Below are 19,535 nucleotides of genomic sequence, written 5' to 3' on the forward strand. Positions count from 1 at the left end.
ATTCAAATCTTTACTATACCCTCTGAAGAAACCCCCAAAGAGAAACACCTACCTAAAACTTCATAAAAATCCCCTTTCTTTATCCCTATTGCGTTGAATAGATCTTGAAGCTACTCAAAGTCTTTCTTCTTTGTTCACCCTCAAAGTTCCCAGAACCTTCAGTTGAACCCATGCAGTATGAATTCTTGTTTTCTCATTACCCTCCACCTTCCTAAATGACCATTTGTTCTTCTCCTTGTACCACTCTCCTCTTTCCCATGAAGGTCCCCTGGGTCCTCAGGTTAAAGACGGAATGGGAGGTAAGGGACTTGAGGTAGGCCCTATATTCTTTCAAGGAGCATGACTACAACGAGAAGCAGGGAGATAGGGCAGTAGCTTGAGGAGGACACAATATTGAGGGAGGGATTATTTTTTTGCCTTGTTTTTAAATGTAAAAAACATTAAGATGTTTATAGGCCATGGAGAAGGGGCCAAATGGAAAGGGAGATGTTAAAAACACAGAAAAGATGGAGTAGGGTAACCCAAAGATTAGGGCTCCAGGCCTTTGCACACACTGTTCCACTCTTGCCAGAGACTCCCTTCCATTTATGCCATCTGGCCATCTACGACTTGTTCTTCAGGTCTTAATTCAGAGATTAGGTCCTACAGAAAGTCTTACAGGATCCACCTCTGTGTTTCCATAGCTACTCAGGCTCATCCTAGGATGGGCCTTGCCAGTTGTATTTAATGGCCTTGTGGACTTGTCAGATTCCCTTACTAAAGACCAGATCTAGTTAATCTTTGTAATCCCAACCTCAGACAGAGGACTTGGTTCACACAGTAATAGGTTCTCAATTAACGTTTGCTGAATAAATGAATAAATGCTTTAAGGAGAGGGAGAGGTGGTCAAGCAACATAAAAATACGATGGAGTCTTCTTTTTCTTGAAGGAGAACATTTAAAACCATCATTTTAGTGGTCTCAGCTTAATTAAGGTAGGAACCCTTATAACTCCTTTATTATATCTGAAGGCCCAAAAAGAAAGTTTAGGGGCCAGCCTGGTGACGCAGTGGTTAAGTGCGCACGTTCTGCTTCGGTGGCCCAGGGTTCACCAGTTAGGATCCCGGGTGCAGACATGGCACCGCTTGGCAAGCCATCCTGTTGTAGGCGTCCCACATATAAAGTAGAGGAAGATGGGCACAGATGTTAGCTCAGGGCCAGTCTTCCTCAGCAAAAACAGGAGGATGGGCAGCAGACGTTAGCTCAGGGCTAATCTTCCTCAAAAAAAAAAAAGTATAAAAGAAACTAAATACTCTACAATTTAAAATGACTAATTGGCTCCAAGGAGAGTGCGTTGTGGAAAGCGGCCTGTTTCAAATCTCATGTAGTCATTAATATGCCTTTCCTCTTTACAGCTTTAGATTCATTGTCCCAGAGAATTAATGTTTGTTTTGATCAATGTATTATTTAATATAACATTTATTATCTCACAGTTCATGTGGGTCAGGAATCAGAGCATAGCTTAGCTGGGTCTTCTGGGTCAGAGTCTCTCACAAGGCTGCAGTCATGGTGTTGGCTGGGGCTGTAGTCATCTCAAAGATCAGCTGGGGAGAACGTGCTTCGTGAGCTCACTCACCAGGCTACTGGCAGGATTTAGTTTCTCATGGGACATTGGACTGAAGGTCTCAGTTCTTTGCAGTTGGCCAGAGGCCTCGCTCAGTTCCTTGCTGTGTGGGCTTCTCCAGAGGGTATCTCACAAGATGACAGCTGGCTTCATCAAAGTGAACAAGTGAGAAAAGCCAGAGAGAAAGTGTGAGCAACATGGAAGTCAGTCTTTTATAACCTAATCTGGAAGTGACAGCCCATCATTTTTGCTGTATTCTATTTGTTAGAACCAAATCACTGGGTCCGACCCACATTCCAGGGGAAGGAACTACACAAGAGTGTGAATGTCAAGAGAGCTGATCATGAGGAGCCATTTTACAAGCTGCTTCCCATAGCAATGTGTGTGTTCATGTTTGTCTCATCAGGTACAGAAGTAGAGCAACAGTTGTGCAATTTACACTGATAAGTATATCAAAGAGAGGACCCAAGTCAGAAGTCTTACACCTATCTTGGACCCACTACGAGGTGTGTCAAATCTCCCACTGCTACACACCAAAAAAAAAAAAAAATCTGTGAGACTCAGCATTCCTGACTAGCCTCAAAAACCACAAGGCACCACTTCAGATTGAATGATGCAAATCTACAGACTTGCACTAACAAGGCAAGAAGAATGAATCCAGGGATTCATGCCTCTCTTGGTTTACCAAAAGGTTGGTAAGACTCTCATGGGAGAGAATTAAAGAAAGAGGCTGAAAAGAAGAAAAAGGTACTATTTTAGCCTAGTACGTCAGAAAGCAGAGCTTGAAACAAAGACTTAAATATACATTCTTTATTGAGGAGTGTGAAACAGGGAGCGGGAGTGAGGGATGGGTGAGAGAGGCAGGGAAGATGGAGAACCAACGCAAAGGTGCATTGTCAAGTTGGCCACCACTTGAGTGACTGGCTGCAGGACCCATGGGACTGCCAAAGAGGCCCCCAAAATTCATCTCAGTAGCGTCAACTAGGGACAGAAGGGGGGCAATATTTATCAGTTGGATCCCATCCCCAGTGCTCAAAGGTTCTCCCCAAGGGCGTGAGAAATCTCCTAGGTTGCATAAGCATGAGCACCACGGTGGTTTTCCACAGTATTCTTCACCACGGAGTCAACAGATAAACCTCAGGGGGAGAGTGAGAGGCAAGCTTCATGAGCTTGACGTGAGGTATTGCCAGGTTGCACCTAGAGGAACTTGAAAGAATACGCAGACAACTGGTTGCCACAGCAGTAGTTAGAATAAAAGATAAGTGAGGCCAGGACACTCTGAAGTGGTTCACAACAGGTGTCTGACACAGGAACAAATCTGAAGGCTGGATAGCCAGTGTAGGGACTGGGGGTGACTCCAGTCATGGAACTTCCTTTTTGAAGAACCTAAGTTGTTCAATATCTTAGTTTGGGCTTCTTCAAAAAGCAGAATCTGACACAAGGACTTGGATACAGAAAGTTTATTTGTGAGGTGATTCTAAAAAACACAGATGAGGAAATGGAAAAGTGAGACAGGGAACAGAGAAAAGCCAGTAAGTGTGCTTTACTGAGTGGGTTAGTAGCCAGTGGGTTTCTACTGTTAATGAGTGGGTGACTAGGGCTCAGTCCCACTAAGGATCCTCTGATAAACAGTGTGGAACACAGTTGTGAATTGTCCCACTGGTGGTGAGGAGGCTGGGGCATGTATCCACTCGCTCCATCCCCTATTTGTTGAAGACTGCCCCCGTGGGTATAATCCCCGTCCACACCTCTGTGTTGCACCTGCCTGTAGCAGAACAAGCTTCCGTGGGGCTGAAGAAAGCCTTCAGGCAAAGAAGAGAGACATGGGGGCTTGAGAAAGAAACCCTCAGTGTGTGGAAACCTTCATGACGAACTCAAAGGGATATGAGGTGGGATAGTAACAGCGTTTACTACAGATAGTTTTCCTCTGGATTCAGGGAGAAGCCCATTCAGTGCAGAGTTTTAGCCTTTCTTCTCCCCCATTGTAATTCCACTTTTAAAATTGGCCAATCCACCAGTAAAGAGGCTCACATATATCTGCACAGTCTAACTGGCGATCCTGGGTAAACTGAAGTGATAATCTACCCAAGTGCCATCGCTTCCCTGAAGGACACTATGTCCCAGATTTCCCCAGTGACCAGCAGTACAGAGAACAGCAACACACAGCTGACTAGAGGAAAGTACAGTTGCCTAGAAGAGACACTGAGTGGGCAGCTTAAGGGAAATGTGAGACTGAGCCTTCCCCATAGTCCCTACACTGACCTCTGCGAGGGAAGGGGAGGTAGAGGCTTGGGTTACCATTTGGTGGCAGAATATTTGATGGCTTGTGATTGGGGTTGGGGGTTGAGATCAGAAGAAAGGTCACCTACGAAAAATAAAGACAGCCAGCTCTGATAGTCTAGGGGTTAAAGTTTGGCACTCTCACCGTTTCTGTGGCCTGGGTTCATTTCTGGTCCTGGAACCACACCACCCATCTGTCAGTTGCCATGCTGTGCCGGCGGCTCACACAGAAAAACTAGGGAATAAAAACAAACTACAGAATCCATGTGGCAGGTAAATTAACTGTCCCTGTATAGTTCTTTTCACTTTACTGTATGTTTGATAATTTTCATAACAAAATATTGAGAAATTTATTTGAAATGTATAGGTTGTAAGAAAAAAAATCCCTTATGTTAAATAAGAAACTGTTTATGAAATGAATAGAATAAAGTGGTACAACCTTACTAGGATTTTAAGTAAATTTAGTTTAATTCAAATCCCCCCCAATTCCAAAACAGCAGTAACAAGAAAAGAATAGAAAGAGCAAAGTGTGAGGTTTTCTACAACTTCACTCTTACTTTCAAGTACCCTACTCAAAACCTTCCCCCATTCTCTCTCAGTAGACGGAACTTGCCACTTCACAGAGAATGATACCTTCGGGCATGAAACACCCCAAATGTCCAACACTCTTTCTTATGAATTTATTTGCAAGTGTCCCTTTTTAGTTTTTTCTAGTTTCAGAGGATGAGGTGTACTGCCTCCTGTTGGAGACCAACCCAGCCACCTTGTCCCAACCCTCCTTCATTCTCCAAAGTCTTGCTCATCAGTTCGTCCCTCTCTGCTCTTCTTTCTTCAGCTTTCTCATTACTAGTCTCCTCCCTCCAACATTTATGAAATGCTTAAGAATATACTTCTCCAAAGCATCCCTCCTTTGTCTCAGACACACAAATTACCTATTTTATGGAGATTCCTGTTTAGAAGATTCTGGGTCTTCCTTGGGTAATTTTACTACAAGTGCTAGTCTGTGAACTGTTTGTTACTGATCAGAGATTGAGATAAGAAGCCCTCATCAAAGTGCAGTTTAATTGAGCTGGCTTTTTTGTTTCTTCTTTAAGCAAGGCTTTTTCAATGAAAGAAGCAGTGTGTTCATTTACATTCTGGCACAGCCCTCTTATCTCACTATGGACTGGTAATGAACAGTTTGTGGACTGGCACCAGTCTGTGAAAAAGCTTAATTGTGGACAACACATTGAGTAACACTGATTAGAGCAACACTAAGCTAACTCTTCCAACGTCCCCACACCATCATCCTACCCCAGGCAAGTGAGGCTAGAGAGAGAATTGTCAGAATTATCTCCATTTGGTGTTCAGATTATGCTTCTAAGACATAGATCATGTGTGTCTGATTCAATTTCTGTCTAGAGCACTGTTTTTCAAACTACAGATCTTGACCCAATAAAGGGTCATGAAATCAATGTAGTTAGCCTTAACTGGCTCAATAAAATGAAATGGAATAGAAAATATCAGCATGCATTCCAAACGTTTGGTAAGAATTGTTTTGTGGAATTTTTGATTCAGTTATATTTATATATTTTTGATAGATTAGATTACTGCTCAAAAATATTCACTCCCCTCACCTCCGTGGGTGGAGTATACATTTCTGACCTTGACTTAGGGCTTGCTATTGGACTTGCTTTAGCCAATGGAATGTTAGCAGATGTGACATGATCAAAGGTTTGAAGAATATTTGTGCAACTTGGGTTACTCTTCTGCCATTTCCATGAGAAAAATATGCTCAGGCTATTCTGCAAGTATCAATGATAGGGTGAGAGACACATGGAGCACAGCCACTGAAGTTAAACCACCCAGCCAGGATCAGCTTATTTCAGCTAACCCACAGATGCACGAGCAAGCCCTGCCAAGATCAGCCGTGCCACCCAGTTGAGTCTAGCATAGATCAGCTGACTCTAACCAACAGACAATTGAGTGAAAATAGATGTTTACTGCTGCATGTCCAAGATGGTCTGATTGTTACATTATGCAGAAATAGCTAGCTGATATGCATTTATTTATATGTATCTATATTGGGTTGACAACACAATGTATATTGCAGTGGCTTACAAAAGGTTTGAAAGCCACTGGTCCAGAAAAGCACCACGTTATTCCTTGTTATTTATTTATTTATTTGGTGAGGAAGATTGTCCATGAGCTAACATCTGTGCCAATCTTCTTCTATTTTGTATGTGGGACTCTGCCACAGCATGGCTTGATAAGCAGTTTGTAGGTCCCCGCCCAGGATCTGGGACTGCGAACCCCAGGCCACCGAAATGGAGCACATGAACTTAACGGCTACACCACTGGGCTGGCCTGTATTCCTTGTAATTTAAAGAGTCTTAAAGGAAGTTCCTGTCTAGGAGTGGCTACTTGCAATAATAGAGAATGAAGGTAAACAGAGAAAATATAGAGCTGAGAAATGAGAAATGAGGTGCGTTTGTGTGTGCATGAGAGAGAGAGAGAGAGACTTAACAGCAACAAGCCTCTATTTTATACCCTGAGGTCCCCAAAATTGACTGTTTCCTGTAGCTTTTTGATTCTTTGAGCTATCCCAGTGTCTTCCAATAAATCTTCTGCTTTTCTTAATCTATTTCAAGATAGGTTTCTGTCACTTGCAACTTAAGTGGCAAGTCCTTACTAACACAATATTATATATAAACAGTATTAAGCCCTGATTTTCCCACTGGCATATATTCATTCAGCTTATAATCCATGTCCTGGCAGTATTCCTAGCTTAAACAGCATATAAAATTAAAAATTGGAAACATAGGTAGGAATTTTTTTCCACAAGTTAGTTCAACTTAATACTTTCCTATCACACCCATTTCTCTTACATCTCAATCTATAAAATGTTGCTTCACAGAGGTTTCAAGTATCTTATGATTAAAAAGTCTTATTTTCAAAATGCAATTCATGGCTCATAAGTAATGAGAGGTAATAAGTTCTCCAATAATTCTCCTGTCTCAATGACTCCCATTATTATTAATTGTATACTTACCATGTTTTTGGTACACCATCTAAGAGGGCTGCCCACTGGGTGAGGGTGACAGTAGTAAGAGCTGTGGGGTGAGTCACTGACAGTAAAGGCTGAGGGACAGGAGAAGGGGTAAAGCCCTTCTGAAGACCAACGAACGAAAGCACCCAAAGCACTTGGGTCTGCCATAACCAGTGAGTGTGAAACAGAGAAGCAGCAGCAACAACAGAATGAAGGCTACCGCCTGCTGTGAAGAGAGAATTAAGAAGACAGTCTGCCTCTCTTCTTCTTCCTCCTTGGACCCACTCAAAGTGCTGGGGGAAAAGCCGGGGAAGGGTCTCATACCCATGCAAGCCCTGAGAGCCACAAATCTGGCCTGTGCTAAACAGAATGGCGTTATTCTGATAACCAAAAATAATGGAATTAGATCTAGATGTAGCTAAGAGGCCCTGTATCTAGGAGGAAAGGGGGCTAAACATAGCACAGTTGGTAATGGCTACTTTTTAAAATCCTATTTATATCCTACTAAATTGAGATTTTCCAGGGAATCTGTTTCTTTGTATTATTATCTCTAGGAATATTTCTAAATAAGGGACCACTGTATACATTCAGGGTGCCATCTCCTTGGTCAGTTCTGGAGAAGCTCTTTGATATTTTTTTTTTGAGGAAGATTAGCCCCGAGCTAACATCTGCCACCAGTCCTCCTCTTTTTTGCTGAGGAAGACTGGCCCTGAGCTAACATCCGTGCCCATCTTCCTCTACTTTATATGTGGGACGCCTACCACAGCATGGCTTGCCAAGCGGCGCCATGTCTGCACCCGAGATCTGAACCGGTGAACCCTGGGCCACTGAAGTGGAAAGTGCGCACTTAACCGCTGCACCACCGGGCCAGCCCCTCTTTGATTTTATTTCTAATCTTTACATTTAATAGAAGTAATTAACATCTGAACACTTGCTGTGTGCCAGTGACTGTATTTTGGCATTAAGTGTCAAATTTATAGATTATTCTACATGTTCCACTTAGATTACTATCTCCAATCTCCAAGAAAATATTTTAGGAGCCCCTAATCTCATGCGCAAGATTTTCCTGAAACATTTTCAAGTTACTTTCTAAAATCATGTCCACAAATCAATGTAATGTTAGTTTGTTTCCACTTCAGAGGTTGACATATCTAATCTTATTCTCAAATCTTCAGATTACCTCATTATTTGAATCCTAGAATTCCCTGTAGACTGATTTTAATGAATGTGTTCTTTAAACGCCTTTTAAAACATAAAAAAAAATAATTTGTGAATTCTATTTTATAATTTGAGAAATTGAGGGAAAAAGAAGTGAATGAGTTAGTAAAGGACACTGTGTTTCAGGGGCAGAGTTAAGATGGAAACGAAAGTTTTCACTGTCTCGTCTTTTTCTTTAGCCAAATAAATCATTATTAAATCATATTTTTATGATTTATAAATTTGGCAAAACTGTTTAAACCACCTGCCTGCTTTTAGAAGACTGTATATACATTCAAATATAATTCTCCCAGACAAAGTCTGTATTATTTTAAGACAGAGAGATTTCATAAACAATTCCAGGACTTAAAAAAAAACTTCTAGAAAATGTTCTTTACTTCTAACTGCAGAATTCATTCATTAAACAAACTCAAATTCAGTTTATCATAGGTGCAAATGCTGGGTAAGAAAATTAGAATTCAAAAAGTTCTCGAAAGGTTCACATAAGCTAAAACAAGCCAAGTGAAATTAAACGGCAATACATTTATACTCGCTTACTCAAGATGGGGAAAACAGGAAAATAAAAACCCTACTGGAGTCTAAGCGGGGAAAGACCAGGCTAAATAATAACAGATGTAAAAAATACCCAGAGGATGCAGTTAACTCCAGATTTAGTAACCACGTGCAGTTGTTGCCAAGAAAGCTAATTTTAGGATGGATTAATAAAAACATGGTGCAAAGAAAAGGGGCCAAAATATTTCCAATTGATTTTGCACCAATTAGATTTCACAGAGTTGGAGAGGCGTGTCTTGAGTACAAATTAGAGCATATTTATAGGACAATTAAAAAGGTGAAGGATATGAAGACAATATCAGTGAAGACTTGGCAACGGGAATAATGATGTTTAGTCTGAAAAAGAAGCTGAAGAGGGACATGATTGCTGTTTTCAAATATTTAAAGAGCCAGTGTGACAGAGATTGCTGGGTGCCTTTTAGTCCTCATTTCCTCCCACGGAACCCTGACTTTTAGAGGAGCACTTTGACATTTCCCAGCCTCCTTTGAGGTTAGTGGGCCATGTGACTCAGTTCTGGACATTGATGTATCAGCATAAACAGTATGAGGTACTTCCAGAAAGTCTCCTTAAAGAGAAGAGGTGTGCCCTTCTGCCTTTCTTCCTGCCCTGCTGCATGGAGCGTGATCATGAGGACAGGCACTCTAGCAGCCATCTTGGATCACAAGGGCAAAAGTGACACTCTAGGAATGGTGGAGGGGTGAGATAGAAGGAGCCAGAATCCCCAACAATTTCATTGCAGTTGTCATTTGAGCCCAGGACTGCCCACTTACGGATATCCTTTGCATGAAAAGAAAGAAATTTTCATTTTGTTCAAGACACTGCTATTTGGGGTTTCTCATATGTCGTTGAACTTTGGATACAAAAAAACAAGTGAGAGATATTTTCTAAGACTTAGACACCTTAAAAAAAATGACATGATCTACTTTGTGATGGAGAGTTACCTCTCTCTCTGTTTAAATGGAGGTTGTAAGATTACTTTTAGAAATAATAAATATTCTAGGAGGTGAAGAAAAAGGAGGTTACCAGATCTCTAAACGTCCTTTTGGCTCTTAAGATTATATGATTTTCCCCTCCTTAGGGATCAGTGGCTCTAAAAAACAAAAACAAAAATACAAAGCTCCTCCCTATTGATAAACACGTTTGAGCTGTCACCACCAGATTGGGCCTAACACGAGCGGCTCAATGCTGGGCAGTCTCCTGGCCACGCTGCACAGCATGGCCTGACTCCATTTTGGAGTTAAACTTATTCTGAGGCAGTCACTTCAAAGTAATAATGAAGGAGAACCAAAGAGCAAATCAATAAACTCTTCAGCAAACTTGGTGTTACAAAGAAAATCATTATGAGCCTGGTGAACATGAATCAAACCTCTGTTGAGGTCCTTCCTGTGTGCCTAGTGTAGCTGGTGAGTCAAGCTGCAGTCCAGTTACTGCCCCGCTTAAAATCTTTTTCTTTTGTAGAATGAGGATAATACCCCATCCTCTTTCCATCTTTCCTCTTCCATTCTACTTTCTAACTTCTACTAGCTAGAACTTTACTTATACATTATTTTAATATTATTTTGTTTTTTTAACTATAATTATCTGCTTTACGCCTATCGATTCTTTAAACATTTAATTTGTCGAAATAGTAATACATACATATGGCAAAAAGAGTCCAACTGTGCAACGGAATACAGAGGAAGATAAAGTCTCCCTTCCATCTCAGACTCTGACACCTCCCCCTCAAGAGGTAAACAGTTTTATGTACTTTTTCAGAAATATTCTGAGCATGTATAGGTAGCTATGTTATTTCCACGTGTGTATGTTACAAAGGAAATACCTATATACTACTGTAGTCTGAATGTTTGTGTCTCCCCCAATCCACATGTTGAAATCCTGACTCCCAAAGGTGATGGCATAGTGAGTGGGACTTTGGGAAGCACTTAAGTCAGGAGGGTGGAATCTCTTGTGTAGACCCCTCTGATCCTTTTCCATTATCTATAGAGTAAATATTTAAGCCTTTGAATGTTATAAAGGGCTCTATGTGGTTCAGCCCTTGCCTACCTCTCCAGCCTCATTTTGAGTTCACTTCATGCTCCAGGAATGCTAAACAATTCATAGTTCCCTGACATGATATAATGATTCAAGATTCTTTGCATTTTCCATACTATTTTCTGTACATGGAATGCTCAATATTTCCCTTTATAATTAGTGCCTTTTATATCCTAAGATGTATTTGACCACCCAAAGTTATAAAGATAATAAACTACTATCCAGGTATTTTCTAGAAGCAGTAGAAGCTCTATTTTTTTTATCTTTTACATTTAGGTCCACAATCTATTTAGAATTAATTTTTTTTTTTTTTAGCAGGGGTAGGCATCAAGGTTCCCTTTTGTCCCCATGGATATTCAGTTGACACAGTACCATTTATTGAAATGTCCATTTTTTTCTCCACATTACTACAGCTACCTTTGCATAAATAAAATGTTCACAGAAGCATCTTTTTAGTAACTCTACTCAGTTCCATTGTTCTACTTTCTAGTACCCAGTAGTGTGAAGCCTCCAACTTTGCTCTTCTTTGATCGTCTTGGCTGTTCTTGACCTTTTGAATTTCCACACAAGTTTTAGAATCAGCTTGTTAATTTACACACACACACACACACACAACCTGCTGGGATTCTAACTGGGATTAGACTAAATCTACGGGTCAATTTGGAGAGAACTAACATTTTTACAATAATATTGAGTCTTCCAAGCCATGACATAGTATATCTGTCCATCTCCTTGGCTCTTCTCTAAATGCTCTAAAAATATAATTTTCAGTATAGAGTTCTTACACATCTTTCATTATGATTTATTCATGGGGCAATGGGCTGGATGGTGCCCCAAAGATATCAGGGCCTACTCCCTGGAACGTGTAAATGTTACCTTATTTGAAAAAAGGGTCTTTGTAGAGGTGATTAAGTTAAGGCTCTCAAGAAGAGAAGATAATCCTGGATTATCTAGGTGGGCCCTGAATGCTGGCGGTGTCTTTATATGATAGAGGCAGAGGGAAATTCGAGATACATACAGAGGAGAGGGCACTGTGAAGATGGAGGCAGATACTGGAGTGACGTGGCTTCAAGCCGAGGAATGCGAGGAATGCCAGCAGACACCAGGAACCGGAAAAAGCAAGGAGCAGACTCTCCTGTGGAGCCTCTGGAAGGAGTACAGCCCTGCTGACATCTTGATTTTGGACTTCCGGTCTCCAGAACTGTGAGAGAATAAATTTATTTTAAGACATCGAGTTTGTTTTAATTTGTTATATCAGTCATAGGAAATCAATACACTAGATATTTGATATTTTTGATGCATTTGTATACGGTATCACTTTTATAAAAATTCCTTTTGTTTAGCACTAGTATATAAACATAATTCATCTTTATATACTGACTGTATCCAGCAACTTGCTAAATTCACTTAATACTACAAGCTTATAGATTATTATAATTTTATATATAGACCATCATACTTTCTAATACAGATTCACGTATTTCTTTCCAATTCTTATACATTTTTTTCCCTTGCCTTTTTGCAATCCTTAGGATGTCCAGTACAATAGTGAAATATATCCTCTTATACCTTTTGATTTTGGAACTATGAAAATGTATTGTCTGTTCCAAATTTAAAATACAATGAAACACAACAGTAAAAGAAAAATGAAATACAATGAAATACAATGAAATACAACAGTAAAAGAAAAAACAATTAAATACAGTAAAAAAGTAAGCAAACAAAATAACCAAAGGCCTTTTCTTAAATCCTTCTTGCAACTCTGTATCATTGGACATTGTTTATTATTCCTTTCTTAAAGCTTTCTTCTTCTTTGCCCAGCTGCTGCTTCTCTTCCTCCAACCCCTTATAGATAGTCATTCTCAAGTTTTCCTTAGCTTTTCTTTTTCTTTACTGTCCCTGTTAACTTTTGGGAAATCATTTTAAGGCCCATTTTATTCTTCAGAACAGGCCAGCTTCAGTCACTTTCCTTTTCTTCAGGGGCAAAACAGAAACTTGCTTTCTTTTTGTAAAGTGCCATAACCCACCCGGTCCCTGAGGTTCTTCTCCCGAGTGCAATGCAGCCTGCCCTGCTCTGCCTTCTCTGTATTTAAGAAACGTGTGGGATCTTTTCACTTTATGGGTTTTATTAATAAATAGAAATAAGTTACAAAAGTCCCCAAATCGTCACAATATTTTGGTCCTTGATCTATGTGCAGAAATTCCTTTCTGTAGAAAAGCAGCTGGAAGGTGTTGCAAAGCTGGGGTGTTACAAAGTTGGCTGGCCAAGAGGCCTCAGTGACATTTATCTTTGGGAATTCACTCAGTTCAGGGTCTGGCCTTTTTGTTACAGGACCAGAGATGCTGAATCATGTTCACCGGAAGCTTATGCCTACCAACCAAAATACCAACAAATTAATTTACAATGAAAAATATTACTGTCAAGAGAAATGACTATTCATTTCACTTGGTCAGGACGTTCTCTCCTTGTAGAAAAACTATGTAGGAATTAAAATAATATTCAGAACTGTATCTGTGGAGAAAAGAAATAAAAGTTTTAATTGTACGATTCAAATCTTTAATGGAATCTTAGCAAGCTTTGATAAAGAGATGAAGCTATCTCCACTGCCAGAACCAGATCGGTTTTCTACCTGCCCAGGAGACTTTCCCCAGTAGACAAGCACCTGCCAAATATTTACTTCCCAGGCTTTTCTTGGCTCAATTCCTGATTGAGACATTCCTGCTTTAGGTATGTTATTTCATTCAGTGGAGCCTTGCTCTGGTCGGAGAGACTGATTTGATCCACTCTGCATTGACCTATCATAGGATTCTTGCAGGGCAATCTTTATTTTTAATCGTTTGGAAAATACCTTGCCGTTGACCCTAAATACTGCTCTGCATACACCTGCATACTAAATGCTCACCATAAGTCTGCATTTCTACTTCCTCCTGAGTAAAAAAGAAAGAAAATCATCAACAGCCCCCAATGCCAGGCAGCCTGGCACATAGCAGAAGTCCTCAAATCTGGTGAACGAAAAACGCAGTTCCCTATTCCTTCAGCCTAACGCGATTCAGAAAAGCATTACAGAGCACATCTCCTGCCAGGCTGGAAACCCTGCCAGAATGCAGCTCTCGCTGCACCTCTCCTTGAGGACTCCGCCCTCTCTACAGCTCTGCTCGCAGCCGTGACCACAGGTCAGAGCGGACTGAGTTGGCGCCAAGTGGGCAAGGACCCCCGTCCTAATTCTATTTCACCGTTGACAGCACCCACTCCCTAACGAAATAGCAAAAACGAAAAAAAAAGAGAAAAAATCATGATAGGAAAACGGGGAAAAAGGGTTAAAAAAAACCTTTTAGCAAAACCTTTCAGCTGCATTGCCCAGCACCGGAAACTCGTCTCGGCACCCTGTCTCCCTAGGGCATCAAGCCCCGGTTCACAGATTCCGAAACAGACAGTGCAGCGTCCGGATACTGATGCTCGAGTCTCTTCTCCGGCCGGCTGGGCCTCGACACCCGAAAGCCGCCCTGCTACCCCGCCCGCCTCCGCGGAGGCGCCCTGAAGCCCAGCAGCCGGCCTGCCGCAGCGTCCGGACACGGCCACGCTCCGACCGAAGCTGGCCGGACCGCCCGGCCCCACAACCCCCTCGGAGAGAGGGGGGCCGCTCCGCGGACTCGGGCGCTCGGGTCGCGCCGGCCCTTTTTCAGGCTGGCTGCGTTCCTTCCGCCCTGAGAGGGCAAAGAGTCCCGCGCCCTCGCCAGCGCCTCCGTCCGCGTTCCAGAGCGCCCCCTAGGAAGGAAGCCCGAGAGGCGGCCGCGCCTCTGCGGCGATTTTATTAGCGCTCGGTTGGGGTTGCCCGAGCTGCCGGCGAGCCGGGCTTCCCCGCCCCTCCCCCCTCCCCCCTCGCCCTCCCCCCGCCCGCCGGCCGGAACCTCCCTGCGGGGCGGAGTGATACCGGCGGCGGCGTAGAGCGCGGCGCGGCCGAGAGGGGCGCCCGGGACTGCGCGGGGCGGGCGGCGGGAGGAGGGGAGAGAGGCGGGGCCGGGGCGGGTTGTTGTGAGGCGACTGCGCTACTGCCGGACCGGGGCGGTTATGGCGGCTCCATATTAACACCCTCCTCCTCCTCCGCCGCCGCCGCCGTCTCCTCCTCCTCCTCCCTTCCCTCCCGCCCGCACTCGTAAGCCATCTCCCCCTTCACCCTGACGCCTACCTCTTCCCCTCACCTTTCCCCCTCCCCTCTTCTACCATGCCCGGCATGATGGAGAAAGGGCCCGAGTTACTGGGGAAGAACCGATCGGCCAACGGCAGCGCCAAGAGCCCGGCGGGCGGCGGTGGCAGCGGCGCCTCTTCCACCAACGGCGGGCTGCACTACTCGGAGCCCGAGAGCGGCTGCAGCAGCGACGACGAGCACGGTGGTAGCCTCGAACTCCTCCCCGCCAGCCCGCCTGCCCCCCTCCCTCCTCCCCTCCCCTCCCCCAGCCCCCTCCCCTCGCCGCGCTCCCGCCCTCCCTCCCCTCGGAGCCCGGGCGCTGCGGTAGCCTCGAACTCCCGGTGCAGTGCAGCAGCACCCCCCGCGACCCCCGTTCCTCCGCCCTCGACCAATCCTCCGCCCTCGCCCCCCCCCCGCTCCCCGCCCCCATCCGCTGCCATCTCCCGGAGTGCCCGGAGTTAATATCTTCCCATCCACCCGCCGCTTCTTTCCTCCTCCCAGCAATTTTTATTTTTTATTAAGTGTCTCTTCCTTTTTCTTTTTCTTTTCTTTCTTCTTTTTTCCTTTCCTTTTTTTGGCATTGCTTTGCAGATGTTGGGATGAGAGTCGGAGCTGAATACCAAGCTCGGATCCCTGAATTTGATCCAGGTAAAATCCTGTCTCCCCTTAAGTAAAATCCTGTCTCCCCTTTTCTGGGGTTGGTTTAGGGTGGAAGGGGTAGAGAGCGGGCGGGCAGGCGGGGTAGGGGTCCGGGTGTGCGGTTGGGAGGGGATGCGGGGCAGGGATGGGCAGGCATCTCTGGCGGGGAGGCTGTCAGGCTTGGCAGGGATGTGACACAGGGCGTGTGGGCAGATGTGTGCATTGCAAGGTTAACATGGTTCCTTCGGAGGCCACTTGCCCGCTGGTGGCATCGCCCTTCTGCCCCTTGAGCCCGAGGCGAGGTCGGGGGGAGCAGAGGGAGATGGCTCTCGGCGGATTCGGGGGTCCGGGGCCGAGGGCTGGAGGAGAGGGCGTGCGGGCTGTGTGTGGAAGAACCGTGCGAATGTCAGTTGCCACACCGCCCGCCCCGGGGAGCGGAGGGCCGCGCTCCGCAAGGGCGGCGGATGCCCGGGCTGCTGTCACCGGCCGAAGCCGAGGGCGAGACCTGCCCGACCTGCGCGCACACGGGATTTTCTCTTTTCTTTCTTTTTGGCTAGGTGGTGTAGCTTTGGTCGCGACAGCTCTGCGGGGTGTAGGAGCTGCAGAAAGGGATGGGAGAAGGGGGTGGGGAGAAGCCAGAGGCACACCTCGCTCTCGAGCCAGCCGTAGGAAGTCAGACCACAGGACAGTGGTTGCAGCTGCCAAGGAGACATTTTCTCCCCGAGCAGCCAGGTTCCAGCGTCCTCTGCCAACCCAGCTTGCGGGCTCCCTGTCTACTTTTCTCCAAACAGGCTCCCTGGCGGTCACGGGATTTCAGCCTGGACGGGGATTGGGCGAGAGTTACGCATATGGAGGCGCCCTTGCTGGAGCCTCTTGGAGTGGAGCGTGTTTCCTTCTCTTTACCCCACCCCAGACCTTCAGTTCAGGCTTTGGACAGACTTTGAAGGGGCTTTTTATTGTCTTCTTACAGTTGGTCAGTTTTTTGCCCATTGCTCGCTGATAACGTTGTGTCTGTGTCGGACTCTGGAATTCTGTATTAGGTATTAATAGGGCTTACTTGTATTTTCTTGGGAGAAATAGCATGTTTATTTGATTATAGGGTATATAGATGGGTATTTTCATTCCTCCTTTGCCCATTAGTGCAATGCAAAATGATATTTACCAACCATTTAAAGAGTTTTAGGTAGCATCTCCTCCTGTCCCCAGGGACAGGATAAAATAAGGAGTGCTAAAAGGATTGTCAGTGCAGGCTGTTTTTCAGTAGGTAAAGCAACGATACAAGAGTGCTCACTAGATCGGGGTTGCCTTCCAAATGACAAGGCTGTTACTCCATTTTATTCAAAAGCTATCAGTGTGTGTACTCTTGGGCTTCAAGTAATTTTAAATGTTTTGTGAAACTGATGTTCTTTATTGATGTAGCTAGTAGGGGAATGGCATGTTGAGTTTACTGTGCTGCCTCAGGTTTTAGCTTGACATTTGGAAAGAGCATACATTGGCTTAAGATAGACTGAATTCAGTTCCCAGCTCTTTGATTTTTTTGCTCTGAGCAAGTCACTGGCCTTCCCTGAGCCTCGGTTTCCCTTGCTGTAAAATGGAAATGAAAAATATTTCATGGAATTCTTGCCAGGATTACATGACTGGGCATATGGCAGTTATTCAGTAAAGATTAAAGTTCATAATTATGAAGAATGATTCTGCATACCTTTATACCTGATTTGGGGCTTTCATAGGTGCTCTGCTTTTTTGGGAATTGATAAACTTGTTTCCAAATTAGAACTCTTCCAGCCAGAATTATTTTATAAGTGAATAAACATACCCATCTTTTTGTGCCATTAGGTAGGTTTGTATTTCATAGACACCTATAAGCAGATTGATTAGGAGTCTTGTGTTTAAGAGCCAGACTTCATGCTGGAACAAATTTACGTGTGTCGTGGCCTGATCACTGGAAAGCATTTTTTGTTTCATGATAGCCTAAATACTGGAACAAATTTCAAATTTTGAAAAATAATTCATTAAAGGTGCAAAATACTGTTTAGGTAGTTTCACATGACCACTATTTGGATTATCCAGTTTGCTCTCAATCATCATATTTTGCTTATTTTGAACCAAAGTAGAATATTTGTGGGGAAAAAAGAATCACTGAAATACTATTTTTTCAAGTCATATTTTCAATTTACTCAGACTGTAATTGATAATCTTTATTAGAATAAAGATAAATGTCACATTCTTTAAATTCATCTGTTTATTTTCTCCTTAATAATCGTATGCAGAAGAATACTGAACCTAAGGACACAGCCAAAACCAGTTACCATTTAAACTTAGGTGGGCTTTTCTATAGCTATTATAGACAAACCTTGTCAAGCAAATGTAGATTATCAATTGTTAGACACTTTTTTTTTGAGGAAGATTAGCCCTGAGCTAACATCTGTCACCAGTCCTCCTCTTTCTCCTCTTTTTGCTGAGGCAGACTGGCCCTGAGGTAACAGCTGTGCCCATCTTCCAATACTTTATATGTGAGATGCCTGCCACAGCATGGCTTGACAGCTGGTGTGTAGGTCCACACCTGGGATCCGAACCGGCGAACCCTGGGCCGCCGAAGTGGAACCTGCAGACTTAACTGCACCACTGGGCCAGCCCCATTAGACACTTTTTAGAAGGAAATATTGAGCCTCTATGCCGTTCAACATAGTACCACTGCTCTGTTTTATTCTAAGTATTGTATTGTTGTGTGACGTCACCTTAATTCATTATAACTGGATGAGAATGTAAATATATTTCCTTGGAAAAAATAAAAGAGGAAAAGAGATATTTATTATTTAACGATAGAAATTGAGAAATGGTCAGCTCCTCTCTCTCTTTTTCTCTTTCTCATACCATTATCGTTAGTCTCATAAACCTATCTATCCATCTTCAATCTGTCTTCATGGAGATTGTTCACCCATAGCCATCCAAGTCATTTGGAAGAAAAATTTTTAGGTGCCAAGATTATTATGATCCGAGTGTAGGAAAATTGAGAGAGGATTTTTTTGTGGAGGATATTTTTATTGGAGATGATAGTGATAGAAATTAAGGACATAAAGAATGAATTATCGAAATGAGTATTTTAGAAAATGTGAGTAGAATTGAGATTTAAGTTGGAATTACTGAAGTTAGGAGATTAGGAACAGTTTATGCTAATTAATGGATCGTTGCTAAGAATGGCTTTATAAAAATATGCTAACTGGATTTCTGATTATTCCTTTAGATGCCTTTTTTCCTCTTGATTCTTTACAAGGTCTTCCCAACTTTTATTTAGTGCCTATTGACCATGCTTACATCAGGAGGAACAGTTTTGTGTGGCGATTGAGTATCTCACCGTTTATCATGTGCCTTTTAGCTAATAAGGCATAGTGACCTGACGTATCCAGGCCTTAGTTTTCTCATTTGTAAATGGGAGATAATGTTAACTTTATCACAAGATTAAGTGAAAATTAATGTATATAAAGCAGTGGTCTTCAAAATATTTTGCTTGCATTCCCATAAAAGAATTTTGAAAAAGATTCTTTCACGTATTTTTAAGTTGAAATCTGCTATTTGTCACTGGGTTTAAATAGTTGAAAAATGTAATCTCCAGTGTATTTGAAATATTGACACTTTGAAATAAAGCTATTATATCCTCATTTTAAATGCATCCATTTAAATATAAATACTATAATATTGTGATAGTATTTATTTTATGAAATATGTGAACAGACTCCTAACAGTCTGAAAGTTTACATTGTTCCTTTTTGTCTTTGAAATCATTTCCATGCATGCATTTTCCCCACAGAATTCTGTAATATATTTTTGTGCCTAGAAGTGCTTTATTGATCATCTCTCCAATTTCTCTACTACTATAATATGTATTCTTATAAACACAAGTGTTCTAAGTGTTTAAATCTTTTCTGGCTTGAGTTATTACAATTAATGCATAATTGATTAAAATGATAATAGTCATGGTGCCTTGAGGAAAGGAGGG

The 19,535-nt window shown here is 43.0% G+C and overlaps 2 protein-coding genes across 6 annotated transcripts in view; one reads left to right on the forward strand and one right to left on the reverse strand.

Moving 5' to 3' along the window:
* Positions 1-1,614: 1,614 nt before the first annotated feature.
* On the reverse strand, positions 1,615-14,875 carry LOC106827117 (uncharacterized). The gene is made up of 4 exons (XM_070497255.1): positions 14,801-14,875; positions 14,055-14,478; positions 11,731-11,913; positions 1,615-1,749 (listed from the first exon to the last, which is right to left on the reverse strand). Exons 1-4 carry the CDS (start codon positions 14,873-14,875, stop codon positions 1,664-1,666), a joined length of 768 nt encoding a protein of 255 aa, XP_070353356.1. The 3' UTR covers positions 1,615-1,663.
* Positions 14,675-19,535, forward strand: part of RCOR3 (REST corepressor 3) — a 45,319-nt gene continuing 40,458 nt past the window's right edge. For 3 of the 5 annotated variants that reach the window (XM_044758409.2, XM_044758413.2, XM_070497299.1), the window contains exons 1-2: positions 14,675-15,101; positions 15,491-15,547. In XM_044758409.2, the coding sequence (XP_044614344.1) occupies positions 14,936-15,101; positions 15,491-15,547 (223 nt within the window). In that variant the 5' untranslated portion in view covers positions 14,675-14,935. Of the gene's footprint in view, positions 15,105-15,490; positions 15,548-19,535 lie in introns of all 5 variants that reach the window. The other 2 variants (XM_044758408.2, XM_070497298.1) reach the window with 1 other exon arrangement.

Source organism: Equus asinus, chromosome 25 (assembly GCF_041296235.1).
Source record: "Equus asinus isolate D_3611 breed Donkey chromosome 25, EquAss-T2T_v2, whole genome shotgun sequence".
Taxonomy (NCBI): Eukaryota; Metazoa; Chordata; class Mammalia; order Perissodactyla; family Equidae; genus Equus; species Equus asinus.